The sequence below is a fragment of the Megalobrama amblycephala genome, linkage group LG9 (genome assembly GCF_018812025.1).
Source record: "Megalobrama amblycephala isolate DHTTF-2021 linkage group LG9, ASM1881202v1, whole genome shotgun sequence".
Lineage (NCBI taxonomy): Eukaryota > Metazoa > Chordata > Actinopteri > Cypriniformes > Xenocyprididae > Megalobrama > Megalobrama amblycephala.
The window spans coordinates 33,171,903-33,187,489 of record NC_063052.1 but is presented as its reverse complement, the minus strand read 5'-3'; the positions used below and the strand labels follow the sequence as shown (position 1 = coordinate 33,187,489).

General features: G+C 38.4%; 1 protein-coding gene across 5 annotated transcripts in view; it reads right to left on the bottom strand.

Annotated features, from left to right (window-relative positions):
* Window positions 1-14,219, bottom strand: part of col22a1 (collagen, type XXII, alpha 1) — a 69,640-nt gene extending 55,421 nt beyond the window's left edge. Inside the window, exons 1-4 of one of the 5 annotated variants that reach the window (XM_048202977.1) lie at window positions 14,025-14,219; window positions 11,614-12,114; window positions 8,091-8,245; window positions 7,242-7,808 (exon numbers count right to left, since the gene is read on the bottom strand). In XM_048202977.1, the coding sequence (XP_048058934.1) occupies window positions 7,242-7,808; window positions 8,091-8,181 (658 nt within the window). In that variant the 5' untranslated portion in view covers window positions 8,182-8,245; window positions 11,614-12,114; window positions 14,025-14,219. Of the gene's footprint in view, window positions 1-7,241; window positions 7,809-8,090; window positions 8,246-11,613; window positions 12,924-14,024 lie in introns of those variants that run through there. The other 4 variants (XM_048202976.1, XM_048202978.1, XM_048202979.1 and 1 more) reach the window with 4 other exon arrangements.
* Between the last annotated feature and the right edge of the window lie 1,368 nt (window positions 14,220-15,587).

The following is a 15,587-nucleotide window of genomic DNA, read 5'->3' as shown; positions in this document are numbered from 1 at the left end:
ATAAAAAAAAATCTATGGGGTATTTTGAGCTGAAACTTCACAGACACATTCAGGGGACACCTTAGACTTATATTACATCTTTTAAAAAAAAGTTCTAGGGCACCTTTAAATGATGAAAGTCTATAGGACCCCTTTAAGGCTTTTTAGGAAGAAAAAAACTGAATGAAACCTAAATAAGAATGCTGTAACGTTTCTGAGCAGTAAACATTGCCCTCTTTGAAGAGGTATGATTTTACTGGCAGCTTAAGGAAATGAACAGTCGAGTGAGTGTCACTGTAATATTATCCATCTTCCTCTCTGTTCTTGAAGACAGACTGTTAGAGAATCTTTTTCAAGCCCTCCAGCGAAGACATGGTGGCATAACTTACGAATCTATGATATTGACACATAGACGTGGGGAAAGTTACGGGTTGGTCCACTGAGCTTAGAGTTTGTTGGAGTGCAGCTATGCTAACGTCACAGCGGTGATAATTTAGGACATACGAACGGGCAGATTTCAAATGGCGACGCATAGCTAGTGACAGCAGTGATGACAGGAGGAAACAAAACACCAGCAGACTTGCTTTACTATGGCATCTGTGATGAGAATGTGCTATTTGTAGAGAGGAACTTGCTAGTGCTAAGGAAGGATGCTAATATTAGCCTAGACACTAGTGGATGACTGCTTATTGCTTTTGTTTGGTCTTTTTGTTACTTTTAATTGAAAAGAGAGTAGAGGAAATGATGTGATTGGCAAATGTTGTGTTCTAGATCTGAACTACCATCACCCACAAGCACCACAACACACACACACACACACACAGGTTTGTTTTTACGAATTGTGGGGACATTCCATAGGCGTAATGGTTTTTATACTGTACAAACCGTATTTTCTATCGCCCTACACCTAAACCTACCCAGAGTAGAGGAACATTTTTTACTATGAAATTCAAAAGTAGATATTTTCGACGAATATAGACCTCTTACATATTCAACCAAATCTGTCAAGCTCCAAAAATCTCATAAAAGCCATAATATTGTCATTAAGTTATCTACCTTTAAATTAGTAATTGACATGATTTATGATACTTTTCTGCATGAGAAAAAAAATAAACATTTTTTAAATTTGGAAAAAATCGACTTATGTCTTCCACATGAATGAATGAACGAACAAACAAACAAACAAACAAATGAATTAAAGAAAGTTTGAAACTACATGAATGTAATAAAATAATTTTCATTTTTGACTGAACTATTCTGGTCATCATTCTGCTTGTGACTGATGACAACCAGACAAGTATAATGCCACCAAGTGGTCAAACTTTAATTTTAGGTTTCCAGGTGTGAAATCATAAAGTGCTATCTAAAGTAGGCTTTACAAACATTAGCTCAGTCAAACCTGAAAAAAAGGAGAGTAAGTGGGAATTTAGTATCAGACAGCATATGTCCATTTTGGAATCTTCAAATTTAATGGAAAAGGAATGATGTTAGTTGGCTATTCCAAGGTTCCCATTTCATCCTCATCAAAAGGCTAAATCCAAGTCTTCCCTTCATATGGATGTTCACTGTTAGAATAATGGAATATAATACCATTGATTAAATGATTTATGTCTTTTTAAGCCTCTCTCTCTCTCTCTCTTTGCTACACATGCACAGACTCTTGGCATGAACCAGGCAGACGCCCAAACCACATAGCGGCTGATCGCGTCCCTGACAATCATGTACAATCAGACCCTGTAATTTTCTTTAATCGCTCCTATAAAAAGTGCTTTGTAGCATTTAAGAGGCCTCAACTTTGCTACGAATTCCACTTTACAGAGGCTGGGTCACTTGACACAATTACATCTCTGTCCAATACAGTGTCCTCAGCGTGACTCTCCCAAACCCCCACACCCCTGAGCGTGTCCCTGCCCTGAACCAAACATCACCCTCATGACCACGAAAAAATAAAGAGCTTGGCCGCCCACCGGGGATAAATAAAGGTCGGAGAAAAGAGCACCTGGCTGTCTATATTTGCGTTGTATTCGTTATGTGAGCCAACTTATTTTACCAGAGGACATCAATGTATCGTTTTCAAAGGGTTTATGTGCATAATAACTTGAGGTTTTGCTTTCTGTTCCCATGTCCTCAACCTTCCTAAACCAAAAATGTCAATCGCTAACTATTTCTAGCAGTTCTTAAGGTCTGTTCATGCTAATGATGATGATAACTATAACGATAACTGTAAAGATATAAGAATAGTAGAGTCCACAATGCATCAATAATGATAATGGCACAGAGAAACAAAATCGTTTGACGATAAAAACATTGACAACCTATCAGAATCCATCCTGCTATAAAGAGCTCGAGCATTTAAAGTGACAGACGACAAAACAGAACGTTATCGTCTGCTGGTGTGGACGCTAAAATAGTATAGTTATCTTTATAGTTATCGTTCTCGGTGTGAACGGGCTTTAAAGATCATGCCAGAACATTAAACTAGTGGGTATTGGAGCTAGTACATTTCTAGTTAGTTTGCTGCAACCAAATTATTGAGTCAGCGAGTTAACTAAAGAATGATTCTTGAATAAACGATGTCTTTGGCTGCGTCCGAAATCTTAAAAATGCTGCCTTCGGAGGATGCATTCCAAGGTAGGAAGGTATCAAGGCATGGCCGAATCCAATTTTAGCTTCACTTGCTGTTTCCTGAGATACCTTCATCTGATCGATTTATGAAAGCAGCATAGGCCTAGTTGTATTCTTTACTGCCTTTGATATCCCACAATCCTCTGCTTTCCATTCTGTGACAGTTGAGCTAAAAATTAAAGACAGCAAGGTTGGTCAGTTTGTGTGTAAATGTATGTTTTTGACCAAAGTTTTCCACTTTTAGTTTCATAGTAGTAGTAATAGTAGTAATTAAATATTTTGCTTAGTTATCACCACATTTTGTACATCATTAAACCATTACGCTGCCTCAGAAGTCTGTCCAAAATCAGTTTTGTGAGGTACTTTGGCACGCAAACTCTGCCTGCAAAGTCATTGCCTGATAGGGCAGCGAGGCAACAAGTCAGCTGCCTAATATTTCAGATGTGACCTCAATTGATTCATTGAAAAGATCTGTCTCAAAAGAATGATTCACAATTAGATTTGGTAATGAACTGTTCCTTTAACCTCACAGTTTCTTTTGGAGGACTGACCCCACAATTAGCATGTTGCTAAAATGACAAGTAACTAACTAAATGTGGTTGTCCATAAAGAGTTGTTTTTGATGAACCTATTTCCTTTGGCGAAATGACAAAGCAATCAAAAGCCAGTCGTGCGTCATTGTTTAAATGGCACTTATGAGTGATTTCTAACTGTGCTCTATCGAGGGCAACTTCCTTCAGCTGTGGCATAAAGGCTGTAATTTAGAGAGTGGCCATGAAAATAAAATGATGGACTGAGAAGAACATAGCCTTCAGATTACTGCATTTGTACAGTGTTTTTCAAAGACTTTTTCATTTGTTTGTTTGTAGAGCAAATCAAATTGTGATTGGATTACATCAAAAAATCATATCAGCTGGTTAAATGAATATAACTGAAAACAAATTATGATGCACCTGCAAAAGGTTTCCAGATGTTGTTAGTTAAGAATCTAATGGATGCATCTGCACATGACTGATGTGCACTATATTGACTTTAGTTAGTTCATAAAATACTATTTTGAAATGACCAAACATTTACCAAGCTAATGAATTAGGATGAATTTATTCATGCTTAAAAAGGGCCAACTGGTACCGGCTGATCAATGAAACTAGCAATTAATCACCCTGACATTTCAGGCTAGAGAATGATGCAGCATTTTAGAAAGTGCTGTGTCATATAGAGGACTTTTTAAAACCATACCCATCTTTACTTTTTTGCTTATGAAGTTCTTGAGCTAAACAGCCACTAAGACCCCAACTAAAACACCCTAGCAACTGCACGCATTTAAAACCCATTCAGAATGCCAGTATCAACAACTGAAACATCTTACTTCCAAGTTTTCTCAGATGCACTAGAGACAATCCTACTTTATTACTGTGTTCTGAAGTCCAACACAAAATATTACTCGTTGACACATCTGAATCCTCAAACAAGTGTGCAATCTATCCTCGGAAACACAACAAAGGGAAGGGCTTAATCAAATGTTTTCTCTCTTATTTGAAATGCCCATTAAGCTAATCAAAACCAGATTTAGGAAACGGAGACAACAGATGCTAAAGCAAACATGAGGAAATTAGCACACCCAACATATTACAGTGCACTGCTGTTCTGTTCAGGAGCGTCCCACCGCTGATTACAGATCTGGCATGCTGTGGTCATGGGTGGACCACCAACCTGAACCAAAGCCCAGATATACTAAGTGATGAAACTACTAGTCAAACACGCTTGCGCTTTTCGTTTATTTCAAGCATGCTAAAAATGGCCCACTGCACTTCCTGTATTATCATAGAGCTGTATGTAATATTCACCATTTTATCAAAAGGAAATTATATTATGCAAAAAGAAAGATATGAATGATTATGAATGATTTCATGACTGTTATGGTGAATATTACCTGAACAATTCAAAGAAAGAAAGAAAGAAAGAAAGAAAGAAAGAAAGAAAAAAAGAAATGGATTCCAACCGACTTTTAGAGAAGAAAATGCCATTTTCTTAAAATTCCAAAACTGCATTATGGGTAATCACATTTAAAATAATGCTAATTGCGCTCTTAGATGTAATGATTTTAATCTTTTCACATAAAACAAATTAAAAGCCAAAGATTAAAAAGTAAAAATGCAGTATGGTGAAGCCCAGTTGAAACATTGGGACTGTAATTTTCAGAGCAAAAATAACTTGGACCTTGGAGATGCCATGTTTTCTAGCCAACAGTAATTTTAGATGCCAATGCTAGTGCCAGATTATCTTGGTTATCACAGAACTGGACCTGATATGCAGTTCCAGTTGTCTAAATGTTTGAAGGATAATCCCTGATAGGACAACAAAGTCTGTAGCTGGCAGTGAGTGTTTGAATATTCTTGCCCTCTGAGTCATGTATGTCATTACAGTCATTCAGAGGAGGACCTTTGGTTGGAATCAGGGCTGGGTCAAGGTTTGGGTTTGCATGAATCAGTTTATCTCTTTCTCTTTTTATCTCTCCATCTCCCTGCCAAGTCCAAGTGGTTCCCTATCTTCCCACTAGGCTGTCTGATTTAAAGTAGGTACTGGAGAAGGCTTGTGTTACAACCTCTTCAAATACCAATGATTGTACCTTCAACAAAAGACCACTTCACCACTGTATGTGTCATGTTTTTATATTGCTTTGACTACACAAGAGTTCTGGATAGCGGAAGTGGTACTATGGACTCAGATTTCCACTTAAACTGAAGAGCTCCATCCAGGTGTCGTCTCTCTCCTGTTTACGCTAATTTTAGAGAGGAATGTCAAGGCTAAGCATCCATCATCACTAAAAACATACATGCATACACATAATTTGCATTTGTATGGTCAATCTAGGCCACATACCTCAACGGTTTGGGTTTATGTATTTTTGAATCTATATTCATAGTTTTAATGCAAGCTTGTTGTTTGTAATGGCCTCCAAAGACTATCCCACATGTACTTTTAGGTTATCTTTGCCTGCAGAGCAGATGTGATCTGGAAAAGCACTTGAGCTCAGAGCTTTTCTGTCTTCTGGTCTTACTACACCTCTTTACTCGGAGCTCACCGAGGCAAGAAACCACAGAAATGTTCAGGCAAAAGAGCTTCCAGTTCCTGTCCAACAAGTCTTGTATGGCACAGAACAGACCTTCTTGTGAATGGGAATGTGTGCCAACAAAAGCAGATTAATTGACTGATGTGTTTAGTCAACGGTCAAGCTGACTCCATGTTAAGTCAACTTCCACCTAACCTATCTGAGTGTATAAAGAAATGTATTGGCATCTATATTTCTATGAAGAACCTTTATTGTCCCTGGAACCATTTAATTGGACAAAAGGTTCTTTATAGTGGAAAAAGTTCTTTAGATTTTTAAAAAGTTCTTCACACTTAAAATGAAAGGTTCTTTGGAGAACCCAAAATGATTATTCTATGGCAGTGGTCGGCAATCTTTTTTGTCACAAAGTGCCATTTTCAATCCCCATGGTGTTTCTAGTTGGACCTATTTAACCAAACGGATAGCTATCTGTTTTGTTAAAACTGATCTTCAGGATGAACTTTCAGTTATATTTGTGGTAGTTTACACGTCGGCTTGCTGAAGAGATGCTACTCTAGCACTATCATATTGGGGTACAGTAGCCATTATAACATGCTCTCGCATGTTTAGTTTTTAATTTTAGTAAAATATACATGTGGCTTTAACAATCAGATGCATTTTGTCCAGTTTCATCTCATCTCTTTTGGTCTTTTCATGATTGGATAGCTATATCCAATCAGAAAAACACATGAAGTGACCAGGTACACATGAACAGAGTTTCTCCGAAATGTATAGCATTAACTATGTACAGCGGAACAAGCTTATTTGCGTGATGTGCAGTTGGCGCGCTAATGGTTTGTCAGAGCTGCCGATCTCATGGCAATTGGTACGTATTTTACGAGGTGGCCGATTTGTATGAATTTGTAGGACTTCACTCGTACGATTTTTCAAAAAGGACCACCCCTAATGTCCTCCCTTACCCGTAACTGGAGTATAGACAAATCATATGAAAACGAATTGGCCACCTCATAAAATTCGTACAAATTCACTGTAAACCTGAATAAGTTGGCAAAACTCAAACAATTTTTAGGCAATCAGTTGCTTGCACCACTTGTCACCATGATGGTAACTCTCCAAAATCCCACATTAACACAAACTCTTCAGAAACAGTTCAGTTTACTTAAAATGTATCAGTTCTATGAACTTAAAAGAAAATGAAAGTGCTAAATACTCATAAAAATTAATTTGACTGAACTAATTAAATAGTTTAATTTAAGTGTGTCCTACTCAAACCAATTAATTATTTTGAGCATTAGGGTTTACAGTGTTGCTATGTTGCTGTTAATTTGCATTAATTCTCACACTATAGTATTTATAATTCCTAATTTATTAAACAAGCTGTATTACAATGAGGAATGATTACCTCAAAATGTAGATTGTATGCAGGTACGAGGTATTTTAGCTGAATGAAATACATACACCTCTCTTGCGTGCCATAGGTTGCCGACCTGTTCTATGGCATCTCTGCAAAACCTTAATTTTTTAAATAATGATGTTTAAGGTCAAAGTCATCAATAATACTCACTCTCGCAGAGTCTCCTCCTCAACCTGCCCCTGATCTTGTCAATGGCATCAAAGTCCGTCACGTGGAACACATGAGCACTTTTGGGCTCGGCGGCGATCTCCTCCAGTTCCTCCCTAAGAGCTTCCCCAATCCCAACAGCGAATAATCTGATTCCAGCAGCCGCTGCAGCAAGCGATGGCTCCAAAACAAAATCCTGACTCCTGCCATCCGTTAGCAAGATAGCAACTTTCTGAATACCCTTGGCGGCAGGCCTTGCCCCTGTCCTCTCCGTGAAGATGTTGTTGGTGGTGAAGCTGATGGCGTCTCCAGTCTTGGTGTTCCCACCCAGGTAGCGGATGTTCCCAGCGGCACGCTTGACCTCCTCGAGAGTTTTGTACCTGCCCAGGTTGAATTCGGCGGTGGGACGGTCACTGTAGCGAACCACGGCTACACGTGTCTTCTCCGCACCTACGTCAAAAGATTCCACCAGGTTTGCCACCCACTGCCGGATCTTCTCAAAGTTTTCCTTGCCCACACTGGAAGAGGTGTCCAAGATGAATACCAAATCATAGTGGACATTCTTGCAACCTGGGACAAAAGACATGCAATTTTACAGAGGGTGTGTATACAGTTTAGCCACAGATTTACGTGGTTTGTGTTTCTGTCAGTGTACCATGGTCCAGTTGGATAATACATGGACTGAATTTTAGAGAACACAAAGCTACTAGTATATGTCAGGTGCAAAACCTCAGTATGCACACATTACAACAGACTCATTGAAAGTCAGAATTAGAACCACCGAGCCAAAGTTAAACAGAGATGTGGTTGGGGTCATGAAAACAGTATATTTAGGCTAGTATGTGACCTCACCTGCCCTTTGTCCTTCAACACCACCTCCATACAGAGTCAGAGCCAGTATGGCCAGGACCAGAGAGATCCTGAGGCCGAATCGAAACTCCATCTCCTTCTCCACTATTGTTCGTTGATATTCCTACTAAGGTGTGATGATCATCAAGTTGCTGCTCCTGTGGAGACATGAGAACAAATGTGAGGTGATCAGTCATTCTGACTCGGAGCTGAGTTATATTGATAGATTACAAACAGAAGTGGAGTGTATGATTCATGTTAGCTGTGTCCTATACACAATATTTTTCTTACTGATGTACTGCTGGTGCAGCCCACATTAATCCTGATTTGTACTTTCCAAGTTGCCGTTTTAGTTTGAGCCAATAACAAAATGAACATCAACATGCTCATAAACACAGTATACAAGTGAATACAGGACTATTTTACGTATTATATAAATACAATTATTATTATTATTATTATTATTACAATTGACCCTTCGCAAAGACCCGCCCCCCTTAGTTACTGTTGCTTTGTCCGACAAGCCATTTCGCTGTCACGCCACAAGCAGTGAAAAATACATCGCGGAAGAAAGAGGATACTGACAACACGTCGACGGACAAAGACAAAGCAGGTTACTTATGATATTAAACAAAGTCCCAGCTTTCAAATTGTGTATTTTTTTAAAGAAATTCAAACAATAAAAACCGTTTTGTGGCTCTTTAATGTGTCGTGACTGTGGTCGTGACAGTTTGCTGTAACGCCTCAGCTCAAGAGACTCGTAAACCGATAATCTCTTCCTGCTAGTTCATTTATAGCATCAAATAAACATGAATGAACATGAGAATGAATGTTGTTTCAAACGCGGAAAGACGTCAATACACACAATTTTTCAAGTTTAACTCCACCGAGGTTAATCTTCTAACTACAGTACTGACTGCTTTGTCGGACAAAATGGCGGATTCGGCGTTCTGATTGGTTAGATCGCTTGTCAATCAAACTCCCGGCGAAGGGTCAATTGTGTCTTACACATAAGTAAAATGTCTAAATCACTTATACTAATTGGTAAATGTGTAGTAAATGTCTGCAGAGAAAATTTGTATTTAATTGTCATAAAAACTATGTCAAAAATCATTCTCTTTATGGATTTTCTGTCTTATTTTGTGATGAAGTGTGACCTAGACATGTCTCTATGAGATTCATCCATATGACTGATGGACACCTCTGGAAATGTTGTTGTTCCAGGTATGATTTGTTAAGTACGTGTTGAAGAAATAATGTTTGTTTGACAGATACTATAGCAAAAGTGCTATCATGAATTTGAGGTGAAGTATGCATAATATTATAAATAACACATAATGAAAGATTATAGGTCTCCATCAGGAAACCAGAGTAAACAAGGTGGGGCTATAGAAAGAAAACCCCCAGAAAGTTTTATGTCCAACTGTAATTCATTCCCCTGTTCAGCAAACTATACATAGGCCTACACCACTGGTGACTAACCACACTCCTCTGGCTAAGCTGAACTGATTTTTCTCTGTAAAATAGGGTGTTCTTCTGATTTAGCGGAGTACAGTTCACCCCAGGGAGCACACTGTCATCACAGAGCGAGGGAACAACGTTGGGAAGCGTTGAATTATGGTTTGTAGAACCTTGATGATGTGGCAATCTCTCCTCACAGGCAATTTCAGCTAAGTTCTCTATAACTTTCAGGTGCATTAAATTGCTATTCTCCTGAAAAACCTTCACCAAGGACAATAGAATGAACTTCATCAATGGGAAATGGGACTTTGATGACTTGTAAAAATGGCATCAATTGAGCTATTTAAAAGTCCCCTTATGTTTCCAGTACAAAAGCTGATGCATCTAGAAATGGAAAACTGCCCATTTTTGCATCTGTCAGACCAATAGGAAAACAGCCCTGTTCCTCGTGAACTGATGGTCGGAGGCCTCCTCTCACACAATTCACTGTCTTTTCTTTGTTGCTTTCAATAGCTTAAACCTCTCCCTCCTTTTTTTTTCCTTCATGAAGGTTTGCACTATCATCATATGACCCAGAAAGTCTCGTTTGCTCTTTACTTTTGGTCTTAAAAGCCCACAGTATATCCCAGCATGGCGAGCTCTTTGAACCCTTTGACCAGAGCAGGTCTTCTCATGTTTCTTTGAAGCTGTGAAAATATCCTGCATTCGTTTAACTAGTAACATTTACTGTATACATTTGCAGTAAACAACATTTATACTGGTTTTTCATGTCTCTGTGAAAACAAATAGCCTCCTGTAACTTTCTTCTCTAATTCAGATTACTTTATAAAAATTTTATATTTAGAATATTATATATATATAATGTCAATCTGTCTTGTTTTTTACATTCAGTTCAGCAGTCCAAAGTATTAAAGGGCACTTTGTTCTTCCAGCCCTTTGGTCAAGCTATTAGCCTAAATTACTGTTGCGTTTTTAAAAACTAATGGACCTGTGCTTGGTTAAAAAGATTTAAAAAAAAACAAAGTTCTTTTCATAACTTAAATGAAATGGTTGTGGAAGTGAACACCCAGTTCTGTTTTTAGCCATTCTGTTCACTGCTACATATGTTGGACAAAACCCATTTTACAGTACACATTATATGGTCAATGTCCCATATGGAATCTGGGGGTAAGTGCCATGATCAAGGGCACAATGGTCATGGTCATCAACCTTACATATATATATATATATATATATATATATATATATATATATAAATATATTTTTTTTTATTTTTTTTTGTTTACCAGTCCTTTGCATTACCATCTCTACGGCCTATAACCTTTCGATTACCATCCATACAACATACAATCATTTAGTTACCTGCATCCTATTACCTGCATTCTTTCATCGACCAATTTACAACATTTTAGTTATTAGATGTACAGTATAACATACAATTATTGGCTTATAATAAACCACAATCTTTTGGTTACAAATATAACTGACTGACCCATCTCAATCTTTTGGTTACCAGTCCTATGACCTGCATTCATTCATCGACTAACTTACGACCTTTTAGTTATTAGATGTACAGTATAACATACCATTTTTGGTTTATAATAACCCACAAACTTTTGGTTACAAATGTAATTGCCTGACCCAGTCACCCCTGTTATTTCTTTATTGAACAATTTGCAATTTTCAAAACCATCAAGTCATTTATCATCAGTTTTGTATTGTCTGCAAGTACATTTCTCATTTTGAATCTCCTTTTAGTGTGTCTATCTCCACTAACACTCAAGGGCCCGATTGCGGCCAAACTCCAAAACTCTGCTAAACGACCAGCCTGGGAGCAACCTGCAGATGAATAAACCAGAAATCTTCACTCTTCCTCTTCTGAAATGTTAAAAACAGCCTTTACTTCTATTAAAGTTCCCACAAAAAGCAGAAGAACAAAGAAAGCACTACAGTTGTAGACCAGACTGGGCTATCAAGACATATTGCTAAACATCCTAGAGCAAAAATCAATCACTGTTTGCTGATGGGATACAGTTCGGAAATGAATGATAAACTTCACTCTTACCTGTGCTGTCAATCTGTAGGAACAAGAAGATCTTCTTCTCCTCCAAAAATACACCTCACACCTGAAGTGTCAAAGCAGCATCCTCCTAGAAATAAAGCTCCAGGTAAGGTCATACACAGGTGTGATAACACACACACACACAGTAATCCTGCAGTGAGGAGCACAGTGTTGTGGAGTCTGCTCTCCTCTGCTGGGAGGTGGGAGGGCCGAGGAACTGCTCCTCTAAGTGTTGGGTTTCAGTGGGGACGGGATGGCTGCCCTGCCCTGCCCTGTTCACGCACATAAAATAGGGCTCTGACAGGCTGCACCAATTATAGAGCAACTTTCCGGGATATTTTTGTCACTTTCTTTCTCGTCATCGCTTTCTTTTTCTCTCACACCAGTTCTTCTCTCTCCTCTTGTCTCCATGGCTTTAGGGATAGAGTCTTCTCTCCAGGCCAGGCTGAGCTGACTACAGGTTGCCAATGGAACTGATGGGTGATTTTTGCCAACAAGGTCAACCTGTTGAATACAGTATACTCTAAAAGTATGGGAATACAGACACAGCTCTGGTTTAACCCATCCATTAAAAAAAAAAAATAATAATAATAATCTGGTTCAAGAGACTGATAACCTGATTTAAAACAGCAATTACAAAAACCTAAACATAGTTTAAGATAGTAGACTAGTTTAAGCAGAACTTCACCTGGTTTAGTACATCCATTCCAGTTACGTAACTAAATTATGATTCAAATTGAAAAACATTTACCTGGTTGAAGAAACCCAATCAAAAACTTGAAATCCTCATTGATTATGTACAACCAAAGTAACCTGGTTCAACCCACCTATTATCTACATCTGATCTCTGGCATCTCTTTTATGTTGGTAGGGGCAAGTTAAACCAGATAAAGTTTTTGGAATGGGTCATGTTATAAATAGATCTGTTGTGCTCATAGGTTTGAATCCAGCCTGCATTATGTCCAATTCTGTTTTGCCCCCCTCTCTCTCTCTCTCTCTCCACTGTCCACAATAAAGGCGAGAGCCCCCTAAACATTTGAGGGGAAAAAGCCTTATTTTCAGTAGATACTGGAAGTAAATTGTGGTTGAATTGTATTTTAGTCATTTTTTTCCCAGGGCTTTTCACATTGCATTTATCATCATTCTAAACTCCGCATTTAACCCCGGGTAAAGGAACATTTCGCACTTAACTTGAAGGTGATAGAGAGGATTTTTTCGTCGACTGAGAATCCAAAGACTGTTACTGAGTTTTTGAAATGAGCGCATGCGTAAGAACAACCCCCCTCCTTCACAACACATTTCAAAGGAACGCCTCCCAAAACTCATAAACACTCGTATTGGAACACGAGTGTTTACCACCGGCATTCGCTGTGTAGTGTTTTTTGGATTCATTATGTCGGACTCACCCTATTGATACATTGTGTTCACTTTAATTTCATTATTTTAAGATGTTGTTTAATCTAACATCTTATGATGACAAAATCATAATATTTAGGCTATTTCTAGATCTTCACAATATGTACAGATCTTTTCAAATGACAAACATGAACTTGGTTTAGTTTAATAAAGCTAATAGTTGTAATAGTTAACCCTGGGTCATTCTAAAATGGGTAAATGGATTCCTGGGTTATCTTCCTTCACATTTCACATTGGATGAACGCAGCACGCAATATGTTTACATAAAGGCATTGCTCATCCTCATATTATATATTATTGCCGACCATCAAGTTTATCCTGAATGGACTTTTCGGACTATAAAGGTAAGAATGATAGGCCTTTGTGTTCTTCTTCACTTCAATTGTTGCGTTTTCTGTCACCATTTGACATTTTTGACCTCAAACGCTGAAACTACTGTTTATACAATGTGCAGTGTTTCCGTGACTGTCCAAAGCACATGAATATAACCCTGTTGAAAAAAACCAACATATGCTGGTTAAGTACGTTTTGAAGCATGGCAGCTGGTTTGAACTGGTTTAAGCTGGTTCTTAGTTGGACATGAGCTGGTTTAAGCTGGTCCTGAGCTGGTTATATAATGGGGAGCGTGAGCATTTTAGGGCCGCAGCCTAAATCGGCGCGTTTATAATGATGCCCCAAAATAGGCAGTTAAAAAAATTTATTAAAAAAAATCTATGGGGTATTTTGAGCTGAAACTTCACAGGCACATTCAGGGGACACCTTAGACTTATATTACATCTTTTAAAAAGATGTTCTACGGCACCTTTAAACCAGCTCATGACCAGCTAAGAACCACATTAAACTAGCTCAAACCAGCTGCCATGCTTCAAAACATACCTCACCAGCATGTGCTGTTTTTTTTTTTTTTTTTTCAACAGGGAAGGCACAATATTGGTTGTAAGCTTGTAATCTACTTGTAACATTCTAGCGCAGCATCGTTTCACAAAAGCGGTGCTTACCCTGCTCCAGCGTGGGGTTTCATATCCCCTGGTAAAAAGCGGTGCTAACCCCACTTGTAATTTAGAAGTTAAAAGCAGCTTAAAGCAATGTTTAGAACGACGATAACTCGGGAATAAGCACAATAGCTATTTAGGCTTTGATGGGGTAGTGTGACCTATTTGGATGGATGGATGGATGGATGGATGGATAGAGAGACAGACAGATAGACAGCTCCAGGAGCTGTGTGCCTGTAAAAATTGTACTTTCAATCTCTTTAAACACTAGCATTATCTAAATGTCAAAGTATTAGTCGAGTTAATCTCTCAGAGGAAAACCAAAAAAAAAAAAAAAAAAAAAAAGAACTTTTTGTACCTTAAAAGATTATTGTGTTAACTATACTGAGGTCATGTCAGCAGGCCGGCCTTTCTGCTGTTTTTAGCTTTAATTTTTCCTGTCAGACCGTCTTGTTCTTTGAGGCCGAACATGCCAGATATCCTGTGTGCGCGGCTTGTCTCTGAAGACCCCTGTTTTCCCTCCCTTCCCCTTTCCCTCCTTTCTTACTTTTCTTGTCTCATCTGGACATCTTACCACAGAGTACTTTCACAGGCATCGGGCACACACGGAATCTTACAAACACACACTTTCCAAACTCCCTAAATCCCATCTTTATGCGCAGTAAAACATATCAACAACCGAGCCACACAGCAATAAACATTCGACTGTAAAATCATGCAGGAAGTAACTGCTCATGCTTCGCCTCGTTGAAAAGAAACAAGATCTATTTCCATCCTCTACCTTTGTAAGGGGTCTCACTGGAGGTCGCACTAACTTTAGCACAGGGCAAAGTCCAGCAGAGGACAACTGATGGTTTGGCACAGATGCAGATCTACAAGAGTGACGAGGAAGTCAAGTTATAGGTTCTTTGTGAGGAGACATGCAGTGTTATAAAGGTCATTCAGATCTGTTTCTGTTACGAAGATTTCATTATGGAAAAATGTAATTTTTCAGCTTGAGCTTACAATTAAATTAGGGGAAGAAGGTATTTGTATGTTCCTTTTACATATTACAAACTCTGTCTAGTGGTCAGATGCCTTTAATGGTGTCCTCCATTGGCAGCAGGTTGATCAGCACAACAGATACTCATGTTTTTACAACCATGAATCCTAACTAGATACAGTGTGAGTGCTCTGATACAACCAGTTTGGGTCATGTTTCCATCCTGGTCCTAATTAAAAAAATGTAAAAATTACTACCACTAATAATTATAATAATAATGAGATGCTCATCAGTTCAAAGCCCCTCTGCAGTTGGCATACTCAGCTACGTTGAATTGAATTGCACAAACCTGGTAAAAATGAATGGTATATCCCATGATCCATAATAACCATCGTTTTACAAAGTGTCATTTTAGTGCTAGCTCTATATAGTGCTAAAATTACATTCTGTGAAAGCCATTTTAGTCAATTGGCACTGTAGTGATTTTGGTCCCCAGAGAGAAGACAGATTTATTTATTTATTAATCTCAGAATGTGTCAGGCACAGCAACATTTTATTGATTTATGTAAAATGGAAAAGAAACACAG